Here is a 13,212-nt window from a genome sequence, read left to right as displayed (position 1 = left end):
CATACTGGAATTAAAATTTTAAAAGTCCCCCAAAAAACTCCATTAGTATTGATAAAAATTAGTTTCTTGTAACTAAACATTCAGTCTCATCTCTTAATTGATGAGATGCTCCATTCCTGCTTCCATATTTTGGAACAATTAACCTGGATTAAGCATAATCATGGAGAAAAGTACATATAGCAGGGTGAATGGGAAGAGCGTGGACTCAAACGTTTGAATCCTGACTGCATCACATGAGTAAAGTAGGTCAAGGAAGTCTTTCCTCCTGGAGCCTTATTGTCCTTAAGACGGAGATGATAATAGTACCTTGGGAGGGCAGAGCTGAGAACAATACCTGGCCATGGTGAGCACCACTGAACAACACTATTATCATCATTATTATTTAAAAAAAAAAAAAAAGAAGAAGAAGAAGAAGATGATGATGAAGATACAGAATGATTTACAATAACAGTGGTAGAGTACCTCATCTAGCTACAGTGACTTCCCATAAGAAACAGTAAAGCAAGAATATGCTCTAATTTCTGCCTTAATTATCTATCTTATTGCATGAGAAAAACCCTGCAATCATGTATACTATGCCTTGAAAATGCTGAAAATGTCTGCGCTATTCTATGCAACAAGTTTTAACCAGGAACCTTTTAATCTTGGAACATGCTTTCAAGTATGCAATATTCATTCTCCTCTTCTTGTCTCCAGACTCCAGGGGTTCTTGCATAAGCTACTTCCCTAGCCTTGAGCTTTTTCTCTTTTCTAAGACTCAAATCCTACCTCCTGTTCATCTTTCAAAGCCACCCTATTAATTCTTCTCAACTTCCAATCACCTACCTGGGAACAAAGCTAAGAGTAAACGCTCAATACCTAGAAGAAAGGCCTATATCACACCCACATCATGTATTCATTCATTCATTCATTCATTCATTCATTCATTCGTATGTGCTTTCATTCAGTCATGTTTCTTAAGGGCTGTGAATGTACAAATTAATTTCCTAGGAGCTTGTGAGAAATACAAAGATATATATTGATCCTTATCTTCTCCAATTACAAACTGTTAGCTTGGATTTTGCATTGCTGTTCTATTGTGTTTCTTACTAAATGGAAACATGGTAGCCACTTAATTAAAAATTTGTTGACAGAATTATATACATGTTGGATAAGTTCTTATCTGTGAAATTCTTCACATTTCACCATAGTTTGGGACATCCAGATTGTATCTGCCAAGTTTCAAATCCTTCCAGGTTCTGTGCTTACACTTAATCTGGCTACATGCTGCATTTTTTAAAAAGGGAAATAAAATACCTAAATCAGCAATTCTCAAACATTATGATTTAAACCCCTATATACACTTGAAAGTTATTTAGAAACCCTGGCACAACTTTTTTTCATGTGAGTTCTATCTGTTGATACTTACTGTGTTAGAAATTAAAACAAAAATGTTTAAAACACTGATATACATGTACACAACATGTAAAACTCCACAACATGCTCATCAGATTGTGAAGCTATGAAAATAGTTTTGACTTTAACAGACCCCTGAAAATGCCTCAGAGAAGTCCCTGGACCAAACTTTGTCAACTGCAGAGCTAAATCATAGCTGTTTTCTAGCTCTCCCTTGTTTGGCACCTACTGATAATAATCTTTTAGTTCTAGTCAATGGTCCACAAGCTACTTAGAAAAATTCAGTCAGACAGGCAAGCCCTCAAGAGAAACAAAACCTCACCACCAAGAAGAAAAAAGACATGGGAATGTGTATACACACATCACCATTTCATCCTATGGGGTCAAAAGTATTTCTATTTACTGCCCTAAATTCTACAGAGACAGGATGCATAACCTGATAATTCTAAATTCTGTTAAGGTATTCGTTTCAACATAAATTGACTGCAACAAAATGAATGGAAGTCCTAAGAATTCTGAAAGAAGTTTCCACTGAACTGTGTGCTCTATGGGATTCATGGTTTCTACTAGTAGTACCCTACTTTCTACTTTATTCATCTTCAAGTTCCCAGAACCCCATAGCAAGATATTAGCTAGACAGATTTAAGAGCAAATTGGCTTCTGTACTCTTCAGAAGAAAGGAAAATGTTTTTATATTACAGAAATATACATAATCATTTCCCTCTCAAGTAGGCAATTGCTTTTTCTGAGGTTTGATGTGAAAGCTTGTGATTCAAAATTTCACAAACAAAGGAATATTATTTATGATGAGGAAGAACTTTTTTTTAAAAACCTACCAAACCAAGAACATGTAACTTCAAATGTCTTCATTAAAAAAGGAATAATAGCTCTTTATAGATCGTAAGTGTAAGCCCTTCAAATTTTCAATATAGTACTTATGAAATGTATGCATGTTAACAGAGTGTAAGACAAGGTATAAATTGGACTAGCTTCTGAAGAAAATGAAAGAAATGCACAAGTCCTGGAGAGCTGGCTTATATTCCACAGGAGCAACATTCAAGTCACACTTCAGAACAGCCATTGACTGGTTCACCTCAAAACGCTACTGTACACTTGGGGGGAGGTTACTGTCTTTTGAACACATCCAGGGTGGAAAAGTTTGGATACCTCAATGATAATATTTGTTCAACTGCTGAAGGGATACAAAGCTGCTTTCTGAAGAAATGCTGGGTTTGTCTATAGGTACCACTTCAGTTTATCTCCACAGAGATAGGGGAGTAGCCTTACATCTGGAAAATGCTAGTCTTTATATGGCATGAGTGATTTCATAATAGGACATCAACCCTTCCATCTGTTCATGTGGTTTCTAAAGTGCATATAAGTAACTGACTTTAATCAGCAATATAGGACGCTAATAAAGGTAGTACTACAAAATCTCATCACAGTCTGTTACTTCTAAGTATATCTGCTTAGTGATTGGCTCAAAGAAAGTATAATTTAGGGAAGCTGGTAGAGGGACATTGCAACCACTGGTGCCTTCTACGTATTTAGAACAAGTTAGGCCAAAGGGATACATTAGCCTAACGTATCTCAGAATTATCTTACCTAAGTTACATTTTATATAGATACACTTCTTTATCTGTGGTTTTGAGAACCACTGTCTGTCATGCAATATCCCTCACAGTTAGAAATTTCTTTCTCACTTTAATGCCCAGAGAAACTGTTTCTCCCTAAAGAACAGGCAGGGGATACTTCCTGTTTCTGATGAGCGCCATGTTTTGCCTAGGTTACCAGAAATCATAGATATGAAAAAGAATGAAATTAACTGTACTCAAGATTTCCAACAGAACTTGCTTAGATGACATAAATGTCAGTGTTTATGGAACATGTAGTTAAAGAGATCCAATAGGCCTTGAACCCTGGAGAGAGATCTGGGGATACATGAAATACTTGGGAATAGTAATATTACTGATCCTTGTATACCATGGATTCGAACTGCATGGGTCCACTTATATGTAATTTTTATAGTCAGTACTATAAACGCATTTTTTCTTCTTCATGCTTTCCTTAATACCACTTTCTTTTCTCGAGCTTGTTAAGAATACAGTATAAAATTCAAATAACTTATGAAGTATGTGTTAATAATTAATATATCAGTAATGTTTATGATAAATAGCAGGTGACTAGTAAGTTAAATTTTTAGGGAGTCAAAATTATATGGTGTTTTATGACTGTGTAGGGGGTTAGTACCCTTTTCCCCTGTGTTTTTCAAGGGTCAACTCTTAATAGTATTTATTGATCTACTTTTTATACACACTATAAATGTAACCAAAAAGAGCATGCAATGAAAAAAAAAATGGCTCAAGAAAAACATGATCATTGGCAAAGCAAAGAGTACTATAAGAAAGGAGAGGAAGAAGTGAAGAACACAGAGCAGGACCCTTACATCGTACACTGATCTGAATTGGAAGAAATGCAAGAGAGGAGTTGGGTGGTTGAAATGGTCTCTGGTCTTCAAAGAATGGAACCAAATCATCTGATGGCATAAAGAGTTTATTGAAAAGGTCAGCACTCTACCAATTAACTGACAGTGACTATATGAAGTGGCATTATGTTGAAATGAATTCCAAGGATGTTTCTTGGTTCAGCAGTAAAGAGTGTTAGGCCATGTTCAATTAGCAATGTCTGTAATCAGGACTGGATGGTGAGGGAGGGAAGCACTGTGATAAGGCTGTAATCTGAACACTGCATATCTGCCATCCAAGAACAAATAATGCTACTCTTGAGGTAACTCTACCCTACACATACTATAAGATGAATTTTTCTAGTAGCAATGTGATGTAAATAAAATTCGTCCATAAAAGCAGGAAGTGGAGAAAGAGTAAACATAGGTCCAGTGGTAGGTCTGGTAGGTCCATGCCTAGTTTGGAGGCTGTAGGAACCAATTTTTTTTAAGGAAGTAGAAGCAAAAATATCAAGAGTACATTGTACATAGGGTTAAGGCTGTTTAATGAAATTTTTGCTTTTTGTTTTTTTTAAGACTTTATTTATTTGAGAGAGAGAGAGAGAGACCAACCACATGCATGAACTGGGAGGAGGGGCAGAGGATGAAGGCGAAGCAGGCTCCCCAAGACAAAGGCTTAACCAACTGTATCATTCAGGTGCCCCTGAAATTTTTGTTTTTTTATATGTGTATGTGTATATGGGATCACAATGTAAAATGAATTTCTTATATTATGGGTCTTGGCCAGAAAATTTTTGGAGACAATCTATAAGATTCCTTCCAGGGCTAAACACAAAATCTAATTTTAAAAAATTCATTAAAATTTTTCAACTACTTTTGGTAAAAATGTAGTATCCCACATGCTAAAATTTAAATGACTTAATTTTTTTAAACAGATACATAATCTAAAATTAAAAGTGTAAGAAAAACAAATAGCTAACAAGATAAAAATGCCTATTTTTGAAATGCGAAGCATCCAAGAACTAGGTTTCTGTAATAAGATGCACCTGGGATTTTCTATTTAGGATACAGTCATCTGAGGATCAGTGATTTCACTGTATGACATTCAGCTTCCCAAGCTGAATACCAAAATGGTTCGTGATAAATAAAGCTTAAACCACAGCCAATGATGTATTTACATTTCCGGTCATATTTCTGGAAATATGCCTGGAATTTATATGTAAAACCTTTCAATAGCGTGTTGTATTTGTGGTTTGGGAAGGAGGGGAGAGGTGAATAATGAATATTCCAATGAATGCAACATCTTTTATCTTGGAGTAAAAGAACAAATCCTTAATGCAAACGTATCTTTTTGTTATTATTATAAAAGTAATTGTTCATTGTAAAGATTTTAGAAAATACTAAATAATGTGAAAAAAGAAAATAAAAATCATCCATAATTCTTCATCAATGGAACCACTGTCTGTACTTTGGAAGAAGAAATATTAAAAAGAAACAAATATTAAGCAAATGGCAAAACCCTGTATCAGAGACAAATTCTAAATGCCATGTGTAAGTATTTAAGCACAATGTAAATTTAGCAAAACACGTCAAACTCTGGCATTCTAACACAATTCTTGTATTCTGTGATTTTTCAACACCAACATTTTAAAGATTATGCAGTAAGACACAATGAAATTTTTCCATTTATCTAAAGTATTAAGGTCCTTTCCAACTGAAAGATACAGGTTTCTATTCCAGTTGATAACTAAAATGGGACGTCAAAAACAGTATGTTCTTGAGGGCTTTTTATTTTAAGAAAAACTTACTTAGACCACTGCCACTCAAAGTGTGCTCCATGAGCCAGCACCCGCAATGAGATAAGCTCAGAAAAATGAGACTATTTAGAAACTTATTTAGCAATCTGATGTTGTCATAGCATTTAAATTATATTTTACAAAAGTCCTTAATCTGCAATAAGAGGAAATTCTTTTTAATGGTCTTTGATCATACACATACACACACACGTATTTTAAAAAACAATTTAGACAAGTTCATTTTACCAACTATTCATACCCCACTTAGAGGAAGGGTTTCAAAACAAATAAAAAGTTAGTTCAGGAACTTGCTGAAATTCTCTACCTAGCGGCTTATCAATCTTCCCTGCATAGGCATTTTCGCTGGTCCCTCGCTGCAACTATTAGAACCACCACTTCACTCCCAATTAGAATTCAGCTATGCCTGTCTCCTTTAGAGCCACAAGAGACCCTAGAGGGGATCAAATCATTCTTCCGAAGGAAAAACCGAGAGGTCCAGAGAGGTTAACCCCTTTGACACACTAACCTCTGTTTCAATGCTTCTTCTACCTGCTGTTTTGCAAGAGGGTTCTCACTCACTGCCTAAAGCTATCCAAAGATTTACAGCTCTCCCTGCCCCGGCATAAACCTTCCTCTCTCTCCCTAAGTGCCTCAAAAAGTGCTTTTTGATTCAGCCAAGGTTACCCTTACAGATGAATGATGCAACTTATCACCCTAAAGAAGCCTCACTTGTATTGGTAAACATTTTATAACCAGTGAACAGAGCAGGTCTTTTGCTGTAAAAGTGTATGGGTTACAAAATGGTATTGTTTCTTCTTTTTTTTTTTAATGGTATTGTTTCTATAAAAATTCCAAGGTTTAAAAAAAATCTGCCCATAGAATTTATGATCTGTAAGTTCTCTTTCATCTAAGAAATATATTAAAAAAATATATAATTTTTAAAATGATAAGCACTCCAGAGTTTTTGCTTCTATAAATCAATTTGCTGAAGCATTTCCAATTTATAGTCTCAATATTTTCAATCTCAGCTATCATGACAAACACAATTAATACTCAGGAATAACCCCTGTAAATGCAATGTACATAATTTTTAATTGATTAAAATCCAAAACATAGGTCATTAAGAAAAACATTCAAGAGGAAAAAAAAAAAAAGGATTCCAATTTTCTTACCTTGGACCCTGACAACATACTGGTCAACATTTTTGTTCCCCTTCCAATTCCAACCACTATAAATCAAAGAAAGAAATATTATAACACTCTATTCTGAAAACTAGATTTTTGAAATAACTATATATTTGGGTCATAATTCCCTGGCACATGTAACATAAAGTTGGAAAGAACATATATTTAGCCTTACTAGAGGGTTCCTATTATTCCAATCAGTTGAACTTGTCATGCAATTTAGAAATTCTGAAGAGAGGATGTAAGGGTATGTAAAGGGTAAGGATGTAAAATAAAACTTTTTTTTTCCTCTCAAAGTATTAAACATGACAGAAACCTCAATCCAGACAATTACATAATGAAAAGTTTAGAACAATCTCAGAGGACTCATTGGAATTTTATATGTGGATCAGTGAAAAACACATGATATGCTTTAACCACAGTATAAAGTCTTCTGATAGAGTTCATTATCAAACCAAGCAAAAGCCATTATCATAAGTAATGAACCATTTAAAAATGATTAGTGTCCATCAGTATACAATCAAGAAAACAGAAACGTAACAGATCAACCAAACACAAAGAATACAAAGTAAAATGCGAGCCTGAACAATGTATGTTCACATACATCATGTGTTAAGTACAATAATGCCCCACCTATCTCTTCAATTTCGAACATTATTTATCCTTATGAACACATTTCACCAGGAGAGAAGGATAGAGTTTACAATTATTTCTCCACTTAACAGAAAGCAAATTTTTATAAGAATTTAAAATCATAAGTATAAGTATTTCTCATCAATGGATATAATTTTGTAAAAGAACATAGTATAAACACCACGATTCAGAATTACAAGAAAAAGCAAAAAGAAATGATTGACCAGCTAAAAGAATTATCATGAATATTTATAGCAGATATCATTCCTTGAGTTTACCAAGTATCAAATTCCACTCAAAATGCTTTCCATTCATTAGTTCATTTAACCCTTATAACAACCCTAAAGAATAATACAATTATCCCTATTTTATAGGTGAGGAAACTGAGACAGACAGAGACTAAGAACTTTGCCCAACATCTAACAACTAATATATGGTGGCCAAAATTCAGACCAGACTAACGGAAGACCCCCTCCCTTCCTTTTTATCCTTCTGCCACCTTACTTATGGAGGCTTTCTTCCCAATGCCATAAGCCTAAATTACCTAAACCACTACCAGCCTGACTGCTCTACAATCTATCCCTTTCTCTTCCAGTTCACACCATTTTATAACCATTTCTGATTACCTGTACTGCACACTACCAGCCCCCAAGCAATCCTCAATGGGATCCCAATACCTAGAGTACCAACTCTCTAGTGTTCAAAATCCATCCTTTGAAACCCAGGTCAAATCTCAACCCCAACATAAAATCATCCCAAACCCTCCCTGAGCTTCTATGATAAGAGTCATATTAGCTCAAAGACTAAGATAAAAGCAATTGTCTGCCTTTAGTGTCCTATGTGAAGCATCATACTCTTCCAATGGTAGCTGCTACTGTGCAGGAAAAAGCTCTATATAGTAATAACAAACATCCAATGCAGTTTTTTCCACTCAAGAATCCCCAGTCAATATTTCTGGAGCAGCTACTAAGCACACAGTCCCAAGAACAGTATTTTTAATGGAACAGAACATTTCCTGACTTTGAAAGAGTTTATAACCTCATGGGGAAAAAAAAAATACAGATAAGGGAAACTGCAAGCAAAAAAAAAAAAAGGTGCATGAATTAATGAGTGAACAATGCTAAATAGCAATAAGACAGTATGTGAGGAAGAGTCCAAACGAACACAGAATAAATGCTGTAGGACGTCAAAGAAGGCAGTACTCTAAACCACTCAAGAGGCCAGATAATGCTTCATTCAAGCATTTCAAACACAGCTTGAGATACGCCTTAAAAGATGTTCAGAATTTGAACATACAGAAAGGAGAGAAGCATGTTCTAAAAAAGGAACACACCGCACAAATTCTGATACAAGAATAAGCACAGTGGGTTTATCAACCAGAGTGCAGGTGTCTTAGAACAGGCTGACGTGTTTGACTTTATCGTGGTTGAAACGCTGATTTCTCTGCTAGGTCAGTGATCCAACATGACAGAATTTGAAACAAGAAGGCATTTTAAAGTTATCCAGCTTAACCTTCTCATTTTATATCCAAGAAAACCAAGGCCCGCTGAAGTTAGCTGATCAGTGAAAGCAGAGTTCTAGGAAGACAACTGCAAAAGCGGTACGCAGAAAGATTATCTGGAGTTGAGGCCCAGCCAACCAGTGGCTGTTCATTCAAAGGACAGTTTACTGGACAGAATTTTTACTCAGCTTTTTCTCATTCAATCATTCCACATTTTATTCAGTTCTTATACAGGCACAGAAATAAATAAGACCTGGTTTCAGCCCTTCTGTGAGTTAAGGTTAGACTAGAATGAAGCTTTACATTAGCAATATAAAAGCACAAGTGGGCAGGCTATCCATGTAGGAGAGAGCATTTCAGCCAAATCTGGAAAGCTCAGTAGTTTTTCTAATACTAAAGAAGACAAAACAGTTTGAAAAGTGGGAATAACTGGGAAAATGAATGAATAACAGGGTTTGCCAAGCACTGTCTCACAGTGACTACTCTCTTTCTCCATCTCCCAAATTTTCTGTGCTCAAATGTCTCTCTGCAAAAAAAAAAAAACCACTATCTCCAAACCTATCCAAATGTTCACAAATCATATAGACTTTTTTAAATGATGAGAGCCCCTTCAGAACAGTCAAGAGTATGACACATATAATTCCAAAGCTTTTGCAAATGAAAGTTTCTATTGTCATTTACCTAATTCTCTAACACCCTTGCAACCATCTTAAAAGAACTGCATCTTTCCACTTCTAGAAATCTATCTTAATAATCCAAAACCAAAAGGAGTTTTATTCATAAAGATGTTCCTCACATAATCTGTCCTACTAATAAAATTTTGCTAAGATGAATGATCACATATAGGGAAATGGTTAAATAATTGTTTTGGTTTTTTTCAAATTTTATTTATTTTGACAGAGAGAGATCAGAACTAGGCAGAGAGGCAGGCAGAGAGAGAGAGGGGGGAACAGGCTCCCTGGGCAGAGATCCTAACTGCCCATACTGAGACAGAGGAGGAGCTGGAACCACATCCTTACCAACCCGGGGACTTGGTTTGGATGCGCAGCCGCCAAGTGGAAAACTTGTTCGCTGGAAGGGACCCTACATCGTGATCCTGACCACTCCCACCACTCTCAAGGTCGACGGGATTACTCCCTGGGTCCACTACACCCACATCCGTCCAGCTGACCCACACGCCGTTCTCAAGAACTTTGTTCCAGAATGAAAGAGCCAGCTGGCCAAGGACAATCCCTAAAGCTGAGACTGTGCCGCTCTCACGTGCCCCACTAATGTTACTTATACTACGCCCTCTTCTTACACCAGTGTGGGGGAATAAAAAGTAACCCTCATTAACCTCCTTCTCCTCCTTACCTTCGGGCCCTACGTTATCAATAGATTAGTATCTTTTGTCAAAGACAGAGACAGTACAGGTCAGCTCATGGTACTCAGACAGCAATACCAACCACCGGACCTTGTGGCTGAGAACAGCCGGGACCCATCACTGGGTCCTTCCTTAGGTTCCTGTGAGAGGGGGAAATGTGGAGGCCGAGAAAAATTAAGGCCATCCCACCTCAGGTTCAGCCTTAGCATAAGGACAGCCATCTCAGACCCCTATGCCCAAGGGCTGAACTTTCCCCTACTTTACTTTAGTTCTAAGGACCCCCACCCTGCTTTAGTTGCAGAGACCCCCACCCTGCTTTAGTAACAGGAACCCATAAATACCCCTGCCTTAACTAAGCTCAGGGTCCAAGTCCTTACTCCACTGTGTCGGGTATACTTGGACCCAAGCTCAAGCTTGTTAAATAAATCCTCGTGTGACTGCATCCATGTTGGCTCCTTGGTCGTCTCTCAGACGCGAAAACTCACAGGCAGAAAGAGAAGGGGAAGCAGGCCCCCCGCTGAGCAGAGAGTCTGATGCGGGGCCTGATCCCAGGACCTTGAGACCATGACCTGAGCTAAAGGCAGAGGCTTTAACCCACTGAGCCACCCAGGCACCCCTAAATAATTGTTTTTGATTGATACGACAGAATATTATGTTGCCCTTAAAAATAATGTTTACTTCCTTCTTAGAACTGCTTTTCCTGCACCCTATAAACTTTGGTACGTTTTATTTCTGTTTTCACTTATTTCAAGATATTTTTTGATTTCCCTTTGACCCACTGGTTATTCAAAGTGTGTTAACTTGTACATATTTGTGAGTTTTTTAGCTTTCCTACTGTAATTGATTTCTTAGTTTCATACTACTGTGGTTGGAGAATATACTTGGCACGATTTCAATACTTTAAATATACACAATTATACTTGTCAATTATTCTTCAATAAAGTTAAAAAAAGAAAAATCTTTACTGAGAGTTAACATAAATGATGTTAAGTTAAATTTTAAAAAAGGATACAAATGTATGTACAATAAAAAAGCTCAACTTAAAAATTTTGCATAGATATAAAGCTAGGAGAAAATAAAGCAAAAATGTCGGTGACTATTGCTGAACGTGGAAAACAATTTTTACCTCTATTGTTTTTTTATATTTTCTAATATTTTTAAGTAATTTTATAAACTCTGAAGTTAAAAAAAATTGTAATTTTTTTTAAAGGAGTTTACTTATTTGTCACAGAGAGAGCACAAGCAGGGCGAGTGGCAGGCAAAAAGAGAAGCAGGCTCCCTACTGAGCAAGGACTGGTTCCCAGGACCCTGGGATCACGACCTTGACTGAAGGCAGACTTTTAACCTACTGAGCCAACCAGGCACCCCCCAAAATAATAATTTTCAAAGTGATAGAAACTGAGATTCCATTTCAGGTGATTTATAATAAATGGATGTATTAGTTTCCTATTGCTGCTGTAACAAATTACCAACTTAGTAGTTTAACAAACTCATTATCCTACAGTTCTGGAGATCAGAAGTCTGAAATGAGTTTTACTAAGCTGAAAATCAGGGGATATCTACGTGGCTGCAGTCTTTTCTGAAGGCCCTGTGGAAGAATCTCTCTAGAGCCTTTCTATAGGAGGTTCCTTGCCTTTTCTAATACCGAGGGCTTGGGGGCCGACATTCCTTGGCTCAGTGACTCACTTCCTCATTAAAAGCCAGTAATCACATCACTCCAACCACTGTGTCCACATCTCTCTCTTCTGGCTCCTCTTCCACTTTTAATGACCCTTGTGATTACACTGGGTCCACCTGCATATTCCAAGATAATCTCTTTAGCAGCTCATTAGCAACCTCAATTTCCCCTTGTGTTAGAACTTAACATAGATTGTGATAGAACATTCTTAGATTCTGGAGGTTATGACATAGGCATATTTAAGGGGTCATTATTCTACTTACCACAAGATTTTTAAGAATCTTGCAAGTCCTCTTTATAGAATTATATGTCATATATATTATATATAATATAGGTTAATAGAATTATAAACCCAAATTTCAGATATCTTACATTATAAACTAAATTCTTAAATCTGTACCATTAATATTACAAAGGAAAAAAAAGCCCAGCAAAAACAGTCTACATGTTGAAAGTAAAAGTATATTTTTTCACACAGGTCCAGTTTTATGGGGGAAAAAAAAAAGACCTTTATAAAGCACTTGACAGAGTATAGCATATATCCATAGGTTATAGATATTTCATAAGATATTTCAATAAATCTACTGAAAATTATGGTAGATGTTACTTACCCCTTTCAAGAGATTAAACAAATGGAGATTTAGAGAGTTTACAGATTTTTCCCAGACTATGTTTACTTAGTAAGTAAAGCAGCTAGTTCACAAACTCATGATGATTAGAACCAGTGCTTATTCCACCACATAACAAAAATCAAGTTCTAAGTCTCCAGATGACTAATTTAAACAATGAATACCCTTTATTCTGTGATTTAATGCCTACTTTTTTTTTTTTTTACTTTATTCCTCATTGGGAAATACAGGTATTAGAATAAAATTAATCAATTTGATACATGCATGGATTATATCATCATAAAAGTTCCTGGATGATCAAATATAAACTAAGCCTCCAAATAGGAAATTATTTCCAATATAATTTCTTCCATTCATACAAATCTTGGCCAAATGCCAGCCTTTCATAATATTAAAATGGAAATTTCAACAAGATCCCTTAGCTTTAGGGTGAAAAATAAACTTATTTTTTCACTGCCTTGAATATCACTATTTTATGCATACAAAGTAGTAAAAACCACCAGAAACTAATACAATTGGTCTATTCATAAATAAACAGCAGACTTTATCCTGTCTCTTCTCATATTTTA

General features: G+C 36.1%; 1 protein-coding gene across 1 annotated transcript in view; it reads right to left on the bottom strand.

Moving 5' to 3' along the window:
- TRUB1 (TruB pseudouridine synthase family member 1) overlaps positions 1-13,212 on the bottom strand; it is a 43,365-nt gene that overhangs the window by 20,634 nt on the left and 9,519 nt on the right. Inside the window, exon 3 of the mRNA XM_059398661.1 lies at positions 6,828-6,883. Coding sequence (XP_059254644.1) covers positions 6,828-6,883 — 56 coding nt within the window. The remainder of the gene's footprint in view (positions 1-6,827; positions 6,884-13,212) is intronic.

This window comes from Mustela nigripes, chromosome 4 (assembly GCF_022355385.1).
Source record: "Mustela nigripes isolate SB6536 chromosome 4, MUSNIG.SB6536, whole genome shotgun sequence".
NCBI classification, from domain to species: domain Eukaryota; kingdom Metazoa; phylum Chordata; class Mammalia; order Carnivora; family Mustelidae; genus Mustela; species Mustela nigripes.
Note: the sequence above shows the minus strand (reverse complement) of the source record. Positions and strands in the feature narration are given on the sequence as shown.